Source organism: Rhinopithecus bieti, unplaced genomic scaffold (assembly GCF_001698545.2).
Source record: "Rhinopithecus bieti isolate Rb0 unplaced genomic scaffold, ASM169854v2 scaffold_33413, whole genome shotgun sequence".
In the NCBI taxonomy this organism is placed as follows: domain Eukaryota; kingdom Metazoa; phylum Chordata; class Mammalia; order Primates; family Cercopithecidae; genus Rhinopithecus; species Rhinopithecus bieti.
Window position 1 is genome coordinate 948,550 of NW_016814400.1, and position 16,209 is coordinate 964,758.

Consider the following 16,209-nt stretch of genomic DNA (forward strand, 5'->3'; position numbering starts at 1 on the left):
GCACTAAATGTTCCTTCATTTTATTAAGAAAGAGGTTGAAGTCTGTTTTTTTCACAGCCCTCAGCTGAGGAAACAGCAGATACTAGTTTTCTTGACATGGTTGAGTAATTTTGGCACCTCACTCCTTTCAGACCGAGTCAAACATGCTTTTAAATAGATGGATGTGGCCTATTAATAGACCTCATTTCCTTACTAAGGACTTCGAATGAAATTATGGACTTGCTCTCAATGTTATAAAGGTCTCAAGCATATTTTCACAAGTTCACATATTCAAAAGGAACGCAATGTCTGCATGTACACACCAGAGATGAATTCTTTGAGAGGATCACCAAGCGGTGGTTTGTATTTTGTGACCTCTTTACTACTAACATATGTTCAAGAGGAAATTAGGAGTGATTTCCGACTTCTCTCTTTTGCCAATTTCCTCACTGCTTTCTCTCCTTTACACATGGGCACATTTAAGGGGTGTAAATTGCATTTTCCTCCACCCCCTTCTCAATTCAGAGTCTCTCTTTCCTGATGAGATTTTTATCTCTCTAGCTCATGCAAAATCATCCTTCACTCATATTTTACATCAATTCATTCATTACCAGTAGTTAACTTAGTGTATTTAGGCGAATGTTAGCATTTTAATAAGTTCACATTAACTTACTAAATTCCTATAATGTATGTCAAAAATTAAATTAAAAAATAAAATTTCATCACCAGCATCTTCCTGCTTCTCAGTGATATCTATTCAGTTTTGGAGATCAGCAAAATCTCTAGAAATCTTAACTATTAATAAGTCTACTATCAATAGGCTTTGTGGCTTCTGCCTTCGTGCTTCTATTTAGTGGCTATAACACAAAGTAACTCTCTAAAGGGAAACACTTTTAAAGCATTTTTTATTGTAATAAGAGCAGATAACATGAGATCTACCCTCTTAACGCAAGTTTAATCACGGCAGTGTTAACTGTCAGCACGATGCCGGACCACGGATCCCTAGAACTTACTCATCTTGAATAACTGAAAGGTAATGTATTTATATGAGTTTAAGTAGTGCTAAATCAGTTCTTTTTAATAATTTTAGTAACGTTACCCTATTGAATATATTCAATAATGTGGAAGAAACAATATTTTGTGATTTGAACAGAAAAAAAACCTGAAAACCTGAAATTTTTAAGAACTGACAGTTTCTAATATTAATTTCCTTTTCGTTAAAAAGCAACAAATACCTTTTGATGCGGACACTCTCAACTTGAAAGGAAATCTACGATAGAGTAGCAAACATGAACAACAACAAACTCATTTATAACCAGTGACAACCAAAACGTATGAAGTTTTTAAAAGAATGTGATTGTTGTCAGAAGGAATCGGGTCCCGCAGTGCAGGTGTTCAGCTCTGGTTGCACTCAAAGCCATGGCTGAGGGGCGCAGGGAGCACTCCTCCAAGGCTGGTGGGCACAGACCAGCAAGAAAGTGAATTCTGCATACTGTACGGATCATCGCTCAGTTCAGGGCAGTCAGATTGCATCTGGGATCAACCAATTGTGCTTCATGAAACCGTCACCCCTCATTTGTGTCTGGCTGTTTTCTACTGTCCGGCTGTAAACAAGGCCAGCTCTAGTTTTCTTCCTACCCTTATCTGCCAGGTCAGACCAAGTCGGTGGCCTCAGAGCTCAAGTGAAAGTTCCTTCTTGCAGACAACAGTTCCTGTGCACACTGGGAAGTCACAAAGAGAAGCAACTTTGGGATGACAGAGTTAGGGTCTCTTTTTGGATACGCATACCTTAGATTCCTACACATACCGGCGTGGCATGGCTCTTCCATGAAACGAAATTAGGTGTTCCTAATATGAACAACTGTTTTTTTAGCAGCCTAGCTCAGCAGATTCATCTTGCCGGGGAGGCAGGGGTGCTAGTGATTGTGTTTTCTTGTTTCACTGCTCTGGGGCTTTGCTTGGATCAGCCAAAAAAGACATGAATAGAAATACTGTCAATCTGGTCCCACTCCAGGAACCTAATCATGCCTGAATCGCTCGGAGGAGTGTAATGATGGCAACATTACAGGAACAGGTATGTTGGATTCCGTTCTCATGCACTTCGGCCACAGTATCGCCTTTACAATAAAGCAAAATACGATTTTGATGGCACATCATCTCAATCATCAAAGGGAGGGGGTGTCACTGAAGCCCTTTTCCTTGGCAAGTGGCACAAAGGTAATGTTTAGTATTCACTACATTGAATTCTCCTAGCCAGCTGGTGTGTCCCTGTTAAGACTTTCATTTATGCAGCTTGAGCTGGAACCTTTTTTGTTCTCCCAGTCTATTACTTTGTCGATTCAAGGGATAACAGCCAAAGTGAAACAGCTTGCAATTTGCACCTGTCTGCTCTAAGCATTCCATGTTAGATTGTGTGCAAAGCAAACCCTTCACTGCTAATGAGAGTAAGGCTGGGTAGGGCTGAATGCAGTTTTGTTGGGGGGCTTATAGGATATTTGAGTGTTTTTTTTTTTTTTTTTGTAACTGATTTGATGAGGACCTCCCCATTTTCATGTTTAGAGTCCCTGGAGTAAGACAAAAATACAATTCAAAACACACACACGCGCACACACACACACACACAAAGTTGTATACTCTTTAAAGAAAATTTTAAGTGCCATGTAACTAAGAAGTGAATTCATATTCAGCCTGAGTTGCCTCAGATAAGAAAGCAAAAATTTAAATGCTAAATTATTTGTATGTGGCTATAAACATAAAATACCTACAGAGACCTTTACTTTGTAGCGTTGGCAAGGAAAGACACTAAATTTAAAAAAAATTTTAGGCATATTCCAGAATTAGAACTAGTTTTGGTAATAATGTCAAGGGCCTAAAAAAACTTGAGATTTCTGCTTAGATTGCCTTTGAAAATTTAAGCTACTGAATCCGAAACAAAAATTCAAGGGTGTCACTTCAAAATCATACCTAGATAAACATCTTTATCCAACTCATCAGCATGTGAATCACAGAATGAATTCTCCACAATTGCACAAATGTCAGCACCCATGATTCTCCCAAATCTTTTCCCAGTTCTCTGCATTCCCCCAGCTTTGATTCTTTCAAGGAATTATATCAATGGATTACCATCTATTTTGAAAGAATTAAACTCGTTGAGATGAAAGAGTTTTAATCATGGCTTATGACATTCCCCCCAAACCTGGGGATATTAAAAGACTCAAAATAATAATGTTTGAATTATTAGGCAAAATATTCTCAAAGATGATCCAAAATTTAGTAAACTAAAAAAAAAAAAAGCCTAATAATATATTTATCAAAGGATCTGTGCTACATTTGGATTCTAAACATTCCCCTCATTGGCACTTCCTGTTGAAATAATAACTTATATGATGACGGGTTAAGTGAAGTCGAAGTGGTTGCAAATGTGTCCCACTAGTAATTAATATATTTGAATCTAGTTGTTGGCCCACATCTGGCCTGACAGATAACGTTCCAGCTTGTTCAGCGACGACCCTTTCAGCACAGCGTTAGGAGTCCTGCCAGCCTTTGCAGAGTCTGGTCAGGTCAAAGGGTTGAGCCATGTGTAATTCAGAACAGAGGAGGTCCCACGGTCACTCCACAAAAACAATTACACTACTTATTTCACTCTAGCCCTTGCCCAAAATTCACAAGCCTCACAGTTTCAGTGCAGCCAATCTGATTCTGCCCCTAGGCGATAAGCCACATGAAAATATGTGCTGCTGTGTTTATAAATCTAATCAAAAATAGAAAGAGCGGACAGGCACCATGAGGTCCTACTATGGATCATGAGAATCCTTGCGAATTCTCAGGCACTTTTGTTTCTCTTCCATAGACTCTCTTTTGCTACGACATGGCCTGCTACACTCGTTAATCAGCCTCTTTCCTGGTGAGTGCTACAAAGGATGCTACATTTCTACTCAATTCTATACTTTCCATCCATGGATAACGAAAAGTCAAGCTTGAAAGCCTTGCTTTTAAAGGAAAAAAATTAAGGAGGGGCCTACTGTGACATCGATCTTACCTCTCTCTCCATGTTCTCAGCTTCTTGCCCTTGGCAACGTGCAGATTTCAATCCAGTTTCCCTAAAAAAGAAAAATAATATTTAAAAACCAAGGTAAATTGACCCAACCATGGCTGTGTTAAGCAATGTGGAACTGGAGAGTTACAGTGCTACTTAACGGTTCCGAAATATCTAAGTATAAAGTCAACAGGATATAAGCTAGTGTCTTACTTTTATTGTTGTTGCTCATTTCTTAAGCCAGACTCCTAATAAACTGAGGGTCAGTCAACATTCTCAAAATGTTTTACAAAGGCAATCTCTAGGAAAACTTCAGATTTGATTGAGATGGATTAAATGTCCTATTTTATTCCCCAAAAGTGACAAATTCAGATTGCATTGAAGTTACAATGACAGCTTGCTGCTGCATACCTTAGATGTCTGTGCTGTTTATCATTTAAAAGTTGTGATCCAGGTTTTCAACAGTCATAAGTAGATAATATCTGATAAAGTCAATGATAAATATGTATACTGAAGGGCTAAGCAGATTAAACCCTGAGAACATCATCCAGCAAAGATATAAAATATAAAAATTACAATAAAAGGAAATGTGGTTTTAACACTCATTTTTAAAATTCCTTAAAGTCATACAATAAATTATTAAGGTCAATCCACAAAGTATTACATTTGATATTACTTTAATTGACAGAAATACTACACCAGAACACAGTCTGGGCCCAGATAATTAGAATAAATGGAATTTTTTTAATGAGTGATGATCCCAGCATTTATTAAATTATTATAAATGTTCACCAGAATATTTTAGGCCATATATGGTGGCTCAAATTGTAATCCTAGCACTTTGGGATGCCAAGGTGGGTGGACTGCTTGAGCTCAGGAGTTTGAGACCAGCCTGGGCAATATAGTCAGACACCTATCTCTACAAAAAATACCAAAAAAGCCAGGCATGGTGGCACACGCCTGGAGTCCCAGCTACTTGGGAGGCTGAGATGGGAGGCTGGCTTGAGCCTGTGAGGCAGAGGTTGCAGTGAGGTGACATCGTGCCACTGCACTCCAGCCTGGGTGCCAGAGCCAGACCCTGTCTCAAAAAAAAAAAAAAAAAAAAGAGTCTTTTAAACTTTAAACTCGAAGTTTGCCCTTTTGAAATGGTTATCAGTACTTGGCAGTAAAATAAAGCCCATTGTGTATGAATGATACACGTGACGCTATTTTTATTCAGAGCTATCTATTATTGTTTTCAAAAATTACTTCACAAAGTGTATATGAGCTTTTGAATAGTATCGATGTTGCAAAATGGAAGATTTTAGTCCTTCTAGTGCTAATTTAAAAATTCTTACTTTTTTATTAAAAGTAACCTAAGAGTTTTAAAGATTATATTGAATTACTTCCTAAAACAAGTGAAACACATGTGAAAGTATTTAAAAGAAAAAACCAGTGTCAAGATTTAAAAAATTTAAACAATTGGCAGAAATTGAAGTTTGACTTGCTTGTGTTTTCCACAGTACAGTAACTGAAGAGTAATTCTAAAGAATCTATTTCTAGGAATATATATGGAGCAGATTTTTTTTTCCCTTGAATTTGGCCTTAATCTGATAGTTAATACCTGTCTTTGAAAATGTTTGTAAGTTGCAACATTGCTCATGTTAATTGTCATCATAAATTTATTTTGCAGACATATAACCCAAAGTGTACAAGCTAAAAAGCCCAGGTTACCTCTATTAACATAAATAGAATGCTTAAGAAACTTCAAATAAGGCAGAGCACTTGTCTTCCTTCCTATAAGGCTGCATTTTAAATGCCTTTCTGCATAAATATTCAGAATACAGTCTCAGTAGAGTAAGACCCAATATAATTGTAAAATAAGATCAAAATTCCTCATTATCTCAGACAAAATGTAGAGTTGAATCCAGAAGGCAGCCTGAGAGAAGTGAGTGTTGTGTCATTTTAAAAAGCTGCTGTCACCCAGGGAGGCATACAGCTATCTATTGCCCTCTTTCAGGAACAACGGGAGTGGCCCAGGGTGTCTCCTCACTTAGGAATCTCGGACAGGTTCTATTAGGCATTATTTCAATAAAGCATGTCAGTCACTGAGTTTGTATGAGCTAGAATTTGGGGGTTGTAGTCAGACCCTCACAAATGGGGGACAACCAGCAGAACATGCGTTAGGAAAAGCAAATGACCCATCCTGAGCTAAGGAAAATCAGTAAACATGTGACCTGGCTTTAGAGCATGAACAGATTTGGCAAGCTGTTGGCTGTAATGGATATATTGACACATGAAAATATGTCTCCCGTGCAACTCCTCAGGGCTTCGTTCAAAGACCTCAAAAGTGGGAAAGAATTGTTAAAAGGTGGAAAACAGCCTTTCAGCTGCTAAGGAGTTCTGGCAAGTGGTGGGGATAAAGAAGAGGTATGAGGCCGGATTCCAGAGGCCAGAGGAGCTGGATCAGCATGGAGGATGCAGGGACCCCGTAAATATGTGCACAGGCAGCAGAGTGAACTTTGAGGAACAGACAGTCAAACGGGAAAAGGGAAATGGAAGAAACACGGGAGCAAAGAGTGGTGAAGAAAATGAGAACAAGAAGTTCATAGGACAATGAGTAGAATCTGTCAGCACGTAATAATTTCAACAAGTTAGTGATTATTACTGATCAGCTACCACATTCCTTTTAAAACACAAAAAACCTATTGCTCGCGTAACTGGCAAAATATGAAGCCAATCAGAAAACGAATTCATTTGCTAAACTATCTATAAGACCTTCACTATTGGCCAGGCGCAGTGGCTCACACCTGTAATCCCAGCACTTTGAGAGGCTGAGTGGATTGCCTGAGGTCAGGAGTTTGAGACCAGCCTGGCCAACATGGTGAAACCTCATCTCTACTAAAAATACAAAAATTAGCTGGGCATGGTGGTGCATGCCTGTAATCCCAGTTACTTGGGAGGCAGAAGCAGGAGAATCACTTGAACCTGGGAGGTGGGGGTTGCAGTGAGTCGAGATTGAGCCACTGCACTCCAGCCTGGGCGACAGAGCAAGAGTAAGACTTTGTCTCAAAAAAAAAAAAAAAGTCCAAAGTAGCTAGCTTAAAAAAAAAGAAAAATAAATTATAAACACTATAAATTTACCAAAAAAAATAATAATAATAACCTTAGGCTTTATTGAGAACTCTAGACTTAATAAATAAACAAACGGGCACCATTGCAAAACTCACACTGCGGTTGCAGGTTTGGATGACAGTGTAGCATGTTTATAGAAATGCAAGTGGCCTACAATAGGGATCATTTTCTAAAAGCCAATCTCCAACTTGCAAGCAGATTAATAACTGCAGTATCCCCTGCTTGCAAGTAACCTGTTGGCCACACTCTCTTGAGTCCAGGTTAATAAGCACTGCTGATTTGTATAGTCATTTTGTTGTTTGTTGATTTGAAGGCTGATTTTAAAACGGCTTTCACTGAAATTGTTGGCCTTATATTGCAAATTAAGCCTTGGAATTGCCAAATCGCTGATGACTGGTTCACTGCTTCCAAAGAAGGGAATTAACATGGCTACAGCTGTCGTTTCATTGCATTTCTCTTCTTAAGCAGACCAGCAAGGGCAAAGATGGTGTTTAACAGAGGTCGCAAGCCAGAGTCTGTCTGCAGACACATTTTGTTTAACCTCCACAGTGATTTTTAAAACGTTGAGCCAGTGTTTAAAAATAAGAAAGTTGCCACTTAAAACAGAAATCCAATTTCTGATTTGTCTTGGAAAATTAAAAGCTTTGGCAACATAGGGTCAGCGTTCACGGTTGGCAGCAATTGGCCAGAGGTGAGTGGCGGCAGCGTGTTTTTCAGGCAATACTCTCCAGGCCCACAGGTCCCATCCTCCCTACTGCAGACCACAAACCAAAATGTCCTTTCCTTTAAGGAGTCGTTTTAGTTATTGCTACACCCTTGGCACGAAGAGCAGAGCCTCAGAAGCAGTGGGTGCTTGAAAAATATGTAGGTAATGTTGAATGAAGTGATCCCAAGACAGATGGGTAATATTCATGGGTGGCTCTAAGACAATAGGGAGTGTCCAGGAGCCCTCACAATGTATGCCCCAATTTTAAAAACTCTGCCCATCCTTAGCTTGCACTGCTGTTTCTCTTATAAAGAAAGATTTTCCTCTGTCACTAACAAAAGCAGGGCCACTAGTGTCAAGGAAAACGAGAGCCCACATAGACCCAGCACACTTTACTCTTTTATGTTTCTTGCCTGGCCCCTACAGGCATCCGAATTTGAAACTTCTGAGAGAGAGATGAGAGGAGGCCTGGTACCCACAGTGACAAACTGCTCCACCATCATTCTCCCCCTCATCCTACCCAGTAGTTTTCTGCACTAGTGTCTAAATCGACATTGAGGAATAGGTAAAAAGAGGAATATAAACTGTGCCTTGGAGAGTCAATAGTTAACACAGCATCACTCTACAGAGGAGTAAGAACAGCAGTGTGGAATGGACTGGAGTATATGGTTAGGAAAGAGCTGCTTCGAGTCTCCTGCAACCAGAAGAGTTGCTTAACCTCTGAAAATCTCCAGCTGCTCTACAGGATATTTGAGAAATTTTTAAGATTGTGTATGTCAGACTTCCAGCTTCCACTGAAGGTGTCCAAAGCTAGAAAGGGCATCATTCCCAAAGGTAAAGCAATAAACATCCTAAGTAATATACAAATTTAGAAATACTATTAAACTCCTCAGAGAGCTGAGGTCATAGGGTGACAGATTAATCTCAAGCCTAGAGACAGTAAAGCGCCTCCAAGGAGTGACAGGACGCAAGCACTTGCTTTCTGGAGCAGGTAAGAGACCCCTTGCGAATCAGTAAGAAGAATTCACCCAAAAATTGTCAATAATTGTCTAAAGTCTGAACGTGGCTTAGTTAACAGTATGGAACTTGTGGGATCTTCAAACACAAGGGAAATTCACATCTACTCACAGTCTCTTCTCCATAGACCTTCTGGGTGCTCAGAATAAATACTGGGGCAACGTGAGAGCCCAGAGTGGTGCATCCAAATGGGGGGAAACTTCACCTCCAAGGGGACATTTGACAATGTCTGGAGATAGTTTTGTTTGTCACAGCTTGGGGGATCCAGTGATTAGAGCCTGGATCTAATGTGGCTAAACATCCTGCAATACATAGACGAGCCCCGCTATGACAAACTATCCAATCCATAATATCAATAGAGCTGCTATTGAGAAACCCTGGTCCAGACAAAGCTTCCCTAGTGATGCAGATTTTGTGGAGAGGAACAGAAGCCACTACAGGAAAGCACAAAGTCTTACCTGAATATTCTACCTCTACCTCTTCTAAGGAACAGAAGCCTCCTCTGTTGGAAGGGCAATGAACTCTGTTGTACCAAGCCACAGGTTAAGACTGTTGGCTGCTGGGAGAAGAGAATACAAACATACCCTGTAACCCCGTGGTAGGAACAAGAAAATATCCTGGCCTGAATTATTAGAGGTCTCCTACTTAAGGCAGAGGGACAGGTTCACTGAGATGGCCCCATCCCTGAGACCCAGAGACACAGCTCCTGCTTAATTCTGAGGAGAACATCCACACAGCCTACCAACAGGCTACCAAGCACTGAGTAGCCAGTAATATCAATGTCCTGGTGGAAGAGGAGCAAAAACATAAAGAGAGACGCAGTCTAAAGGCAAGTTGCAAAGAAAGGACTTAAACATGGCCAGGCGCAGTGGCTCACGCCTGTAATCCCAGCATTTTGGGAGGCCGAGGCAGGTGAATCGCGAGGTCAGGAGACTGAGACCATCCTGGCTAACACGGTGAAACCCCATCTCTACTAAAAATACAAAAATTAGCCAGACGTGGTGGCATGTGCCTGTAGTCCCAGCTACTCAGGAGGCTAAGACTGGAGAATCACTTGAATCCAGGAGGCGGCGGTTGCGGTGAGCCCAGATAGCACCATTGCACTCCCACCTGGGCAACAGAGCAAGGCTCCATCTCAAAAAAATGAAAAATAAAAAATAAATAAAGAACTTCAACCTGAAGTTTAAGCCAACACTGAAGAAACTTCTCCTATTAATAGCCACCACTCTAAGCATGAGTTAAGACTAGAGGAGTTCTCAGCCTGTGACGCACTGATGATAGCCCTAACAACAACAACTACAACCACACCCAGTTCAAGTCCTGTCCTGGCTAGACAGACTGACCCCCACACATTGAAAGACTAACAAAATTAAAGTCATGTCATTTATGGGCATAAAGAATGTTTATCTCAGTCTCTACTGTCCTACCCAAAATGACCAGCTTTCCAACAAAGTCAGGTGACAAATAAAAAAGCAAAGGTGGAGTGGAGGGGAGGGGGCACTCTGTCAGATAGACAAAGCAATCAAGAGAAGCAGAATCAGATGTGACCCAGGTGTTGAAACTGTCAGAGAATTAAAAACAACATGATTGATGTGGTAAAGGCCGTAATATAAAAGATGGGCAACATACCTGACTAGCTGTGGAATTTCAGCAGAGAGATGGAAACTATAAGAAAGAATTAAATGAAAATACGTTAGAAATAATATGGTATGCAGAATGCTATCAGCAACCTCATTAGTAATCTCAACATGACTGAGGATAGAATCAGTTGAACTGAAACTATCACCAATAGAAATTACTCAAATTTAACCACAAAGATTTTTTTAAATGAGTTTTAAAAAAAGTTAATACACGGCCGGGTGCGGTGGCTCAAGCCTGTAATCCCAGCACTTTGGGAGGCCGAGACGGGCAGATCACGAGGTCAGGAGATCGAGACCATCCTGGCTAACACGGTGAAACCCCGTCTCTACTAAAATACAAAACTAGCCGGGCGAGGTGGCGGGCGCCTGTAGTCCCAGCTACTCGGGAGGCTGAGGCAGGAGGAGAATGGCGGGAACCCGGGAGGCGGAGCTTGCAGTGAGCTGAGATCTGGCCACTGCACTCCAGTCCGGGCGACAGAGCGAGACTCCGCCTCAAAAAAAAAAAAAAAAAGAAGTTAATACAGAGGATCAAAGAGTGATGGGACCAATTCAAATAATGGACGGACCTGTAATTTTGAATGCAAAAGGAGAAGGGAGCACAGGGTAGAAAAACCACTGAAGGAATGGTGGCTAGGAATTCCCTCAAATTAGTGATGGACACCAAAGCTCACATTCAAAGGAACTCACAGAAGACCAACTAGCATAAAACACACCTGGATACCTCATCTATAAACTACTAAAAACCAACAGCAAAGAAAAAATCTTGAAGGCAGGCAGAGAAAAGAAGCATATCACACACAGAGGAACACACATAAGAATTACAGCAGACAATCAAAAACTATGTGAACCAGAAGGCAGTAAAGGAAACACCTTTACAGAAAGAAAAACAATCATAAATACAAAATTTTATACTCCCAAAAATATCTTTCAGAAATTATGATGTGGGGCTGGTCGTTGTGGCCCACACCTGTAATCCCAACACTTTGAGAGGCAGAGGTGGGTGGATCACCTGAGGTCAGGAGTTCGAGACCAGTCTGGCCAACATGGCAAAATCCGGTTTCTACTAAAAATACACAAAAATTAGCCAGGTGTGGTGGCGTGCACCTGTAATCCCAGCTACTCGAGAGGTTGAGGCAGGAGAATTGCTGGAACCTGGGAGGTGGAGGTTACAGTGAGCCAAGATCACGCCACTGCACTCCGGCCTGGGCAACAGAGCAAGACTCAGTCTCCGAAAAAAACAAACAAACAAACAAACAAAACAGAAATGATGAAGTGGGACACAAACGTGGTGGAATGAAGATTGTCACATTTCAGCCTTCAAAAAACAACTCTAAAATTGCAAGAAGAAAAGGGTCTAAAGCAGTCATCTCAGTGCTCTGGAAAATGACCAGAGGTGAAAAACAAATACAGAAAAACATTCATTAATGGAAAACTGCTCAAATTAAGGCATGAACTGGGGGAGTCTATGGCATTCTTGACTGAGGTTGCTCCAGTATCTGCAGTCCCCTACTACCCTGACCTTATTCCAGCTAGACCAGTGTTGTAAAGCTGCCAGGGAAAGTCTGGCCAAAAACAACAATTTCACTGTTGGAGGAAGATGACTTCATTTGATGCTAGGGCAGAAAATCCACACCAAGTTGTATTATAAGTGGAAGTAACAAATTAATGGGAAGCAAATAATGAAAGCCCATGGCTCTACCACCCTGAATTGTAGTCCTACTTGGGTGGAGCAGTGAAAAATTTGACTAACATTAATTTGGCAGGAAGAACCTAGAGATGAGATGGCCAAAGAAGGGTTGGCTGATAGTTCCTCAGGTCTCTGGCTAACTGGGAGGCTGTGCACACATGCAGGGAAGACTCAAGAGGGCCCAGCTGTCTACACATCCTGCATTGACTTGGATGCTATGCAAGTCTACAGGAAAGACCCAGGAGGGCCTGGCAGAAAGTAAACTCTGTGCATGTCTGAAAACTGTCTGAATGTTGAATGGGCTCCCAAACCCTCCCACAGATCCATCAGCAGAAGACGGAAGTCTTACTGGTCAAGGTATTTGAGGACAATCATTGGTTGACTACCAAACTATGCAGACACAGAGGAGCCACTAGAAAGCCAGCACAAACTTAACCTTTAATTTTTTCTTAAAATAAGCAGAGATATCAGCAGCCACACATCATGGGGAAGACAGATTCAACAGATTAAGTTCCAGCAAGTTACTAAAACCAAGACAAAAGAAAACAAGCAAAACAATAACAACACACAAACAGCAACAATAACAGCGTTCAAGGAAAAAAATCAGAATTATATTTGCTACAATATATTATCTAAGATGTCTGGTTCTTGACAAAATTTACAAGACAGAACAAAAGGAACGTGTGACCTATATTCAGGGAACTAAGTTGTCAATAAAAATTAACTCTGAGTGGATAAGGAGGTTGCATTTAGCAGACAAAGACTTCAAAGCATTTATTATAACTATGTTCAAAGAATTAACAGAAGTCATGTTTAAAGAATTAAAGAAAAAATCTGACAGAATTAAAATAAAATATAATGATAATTAAAGAAAACATATAATTTTCAAAATAAGAAATTTCAAAAAAAATCATTAACACTCATACACGAAAATTAACCCCAAATGGGTCATAGTCCTAAATGCAAAAGCTAAAACTATTAAAATTCTAGGTGAAAGTTGTTGTGACTTTGGCAGTCTTATTCACAATTAATTATGAGAACAAAGATACAATCCCTAAAAGAAAAAAATTGAAAAAATAATCTTCAAAATTAAAAACATATTATTACAAGTTTAGCAGCTCAAAACACCCAATTTATTGCTTCACGATGCTATAGTTCAAAAGTCTGGCAAGGCATGGCTGGTTTGTACTCAAACTGAAATCAACATGTCAGCTGGCTACACTGTTATCTGAAGCGTGGGGCCATTCATGTTATTCATGTTATTGACAGGATTCAGTTGTTTTCACCTGTAGGGCTGAAAGCCTGCCTTCCTTACTGACTGTCAGTTAGAAGCCACATTTAACTTCTAGAGGTAGCCACATTCTACATCCTGTGACCTACTCCATCTTCAAGTCAGCAATGGTGTGTACCTCAAAACCTTCTTATGCTTTGAATCTCTCTGGCTTCTCTTTCTAACACTATCCAGACAAAACGTTCTGGTTTGAAAGGGCTTGTGTGACAAAATGTATCCTGCCTACATAATCTCTGTATCTTAAGATCGACTGATTGATACTTTAATTACTGCAAAAGCCCTTCACATCAGTACCTAGATGGGATAGGTACTGAACCCATCATGGGATATCCAAAGGACAGGAAACTTGGGGAGACATGTTTAAAATTATGCTTATGTAAGTGTAGCATGGGAAGGAAAAAAAAGAAAAAAAAAGGCTTACCAAAACCTCATTAAGAAGGGAAAAGACAAGCCACAGACTGGGAAAAACTATTTTTGAATTTATATACCTAACAGACAACTTATATTCAGAATGTATAAACACCACTTGCAATTCAATAATCAAATGGCAAGCAACCCACTTACAGGATGGGCAAAAGATATGAATAGACATTTGCTAAGAAGATATACGAATAGCTAATGAGCACATGAAAAGATGCTGAACATCATTAGTCAATGCCACTCCCAGGCATTTACCCAAATGAAATATAAACACATTTCATACATAAAAATCCATACATGAATATCTTCAGTGACTTTATTTTAATTTCTAAAAAATAGAAACAATGCTGATTAATGTCCCCCAGCTGGTGAATGGATAAACCATGGTAAAGCATGCAGTAGAATACTGTTCAGTAATAAAAGACATAAATCTTAAAGGTGACGGAATACAGACTCAAAGCCTACAAAATGTTTAATTCCATATATGCCTTGCTGGAAAAGGCAAAACATAGAGACAGAAAATGTATCAGTGGTTACAAGGGCTTGGGCAAAGGGACAAGTTGGCGACAAAGGAATGAAAGGGAATCCAGCATGAATGAGGAGGAAAGTAATCGAATTCTTTCATATTTTGATCATAGTTGTAGTTACCTGAATGTATGCATTTGTCAAAATTCACAAAACTGTACATTAGAAAGAGTGAATTTGACTGTAGGCTAGTTACAGCTTCATCTTAAGAAAGAGAAACATAATGTTTATAAATTGCTCAGGAAAGAGTAGACTAAATTTTTTTCCAATTTTCATCAAAGAAATAAATGTGTATGACAAGAAATAAAATACAACAAAATGGTTAATACAAATCTGCCCCCACCCTGTTTTTTACCCACCCCAATTCATAACTCATAGAGGTGAATAGTTTCCATCTATTAGGATTTTTGTTTGATGTGATGGTTAATTCTATAACCGTAATTAATATAATTAATGCAATGATATGTATCTTATCATTGATATCATGTGTATATTATATTGAAATACTAAAGAGTAATAACATACTTAAAGTGTAATTTCTTATTTTTGTGTTATTATATTTCTTATGTTGTTTTCTTAATCTTGTCATAGATCAGAGGTTGAACGGTGTTACTCAAAAAAGAGTCAACATTCTAACCCCCAGTACCTGTGAACGTGACCTTATTTGTATATAGGGTGATCTGGCTTCTCTTTCTATCACCATCCAGAGAAAACTTTCTGGTTTGAAAGGGCTTGTGTGACAAAATTTATCCAACCTACATAATCTCTGTATCTTAAGATTGACTGATACTTCGATTACTGCAAAATCCTTTCACATCAGTATGAGTTCAGATGAAATCATTAAGGTGACTCATAGTCAAAATGCAACTATTTCCTTATAAAAAGTGGACATTTGGTGACAGAGACAGAACTGCACATAGGAAGAAAACCATGTGAATATGAAGAAAGAGATGGGCGTGATGCCTCCACAAGCCACGGAATGCCAAAGACCGCCAGCAGTCACCAGAAGCTATGGGGAGGCATGGAACAGATTGTTCCTCACAACCGTTAGAAAGAACTGACCCTGCTGACACCTTGATTTTAGACTTCCAGCCTCCAGAACAGAGAGAGAATAAATCTCTGCTGTTTTAAGCTGCCCAGTTTGAGCTACTTTGTTATGACAGTCCTAGCAGTGTATTACTTTGGTATATTACCATGAATGATTAAAATGCATTTTATTTATACTATTCTTTTTTTCTCTTCTCTCCACATCACTTCCAATTATGTAAGTTACTGGGTATCAATATTTCATATCTTCTAATGGTTGCATTAAATAATATCAAACCTTTATTTGTTATTTCATAGCCTCGAGAGAGAATCGCCTCACTTCTTAAGCATGAGCATTTTAAGGCCCACACCCTTTCTACCCATTTCTTCCCAACATCTCTCTCCAAATCCCTCTCAACTATACTGTTACTTTGAATTTTCAGGTTGAATATATACATTCAGTCATAACCATAATAATTATAATAACATTTTGTGCTTTTGTTAATTTAAATTTGATTTTTTTATTTTGAGGTCAAATGTCACGTTTTATTAATTATATAGGGTATAATTGAACACTTCTGCAATATTCAAAGTAATAGAAAATGCACTAGTAATTCTGGATGACTTTATAGAAACTTACAGATGGAATATGGCATGTAGATCCTGATGGAGTTAGAAATCTATAAAAGAGAGCTAAAATGTAGATTCCTTGATGGTACTAAATAAAGCTGATCCTAGAAAAATCATCAAATAGAAAATAAAATGTCA

At 39.4% G+C, this 16,209-nt stretch overlaps 1 protein-coding gene across 1 annotated transcript in view; it reads right to left on the reverse strand.

The window, feature by feature from the left end:
* The window catches only part of LOC108514087 (uncharacterized), a 205,469-nt gene that overhangs the window by 168,998 nt on the left and 20,262 nt on the right, over positions 1-16,209 (reverse strand). The window contains exon 2 of the mRNA XM_017850119.1: positions 4,019-4,079. Within this exon, the coding sequence (XP_017705608.1) occupies positions 4,019-4,079 (61 nt within the window). The remainder of the gene's footprint in view (positions 1-4,018; positions 4,080-16,209) is intronic.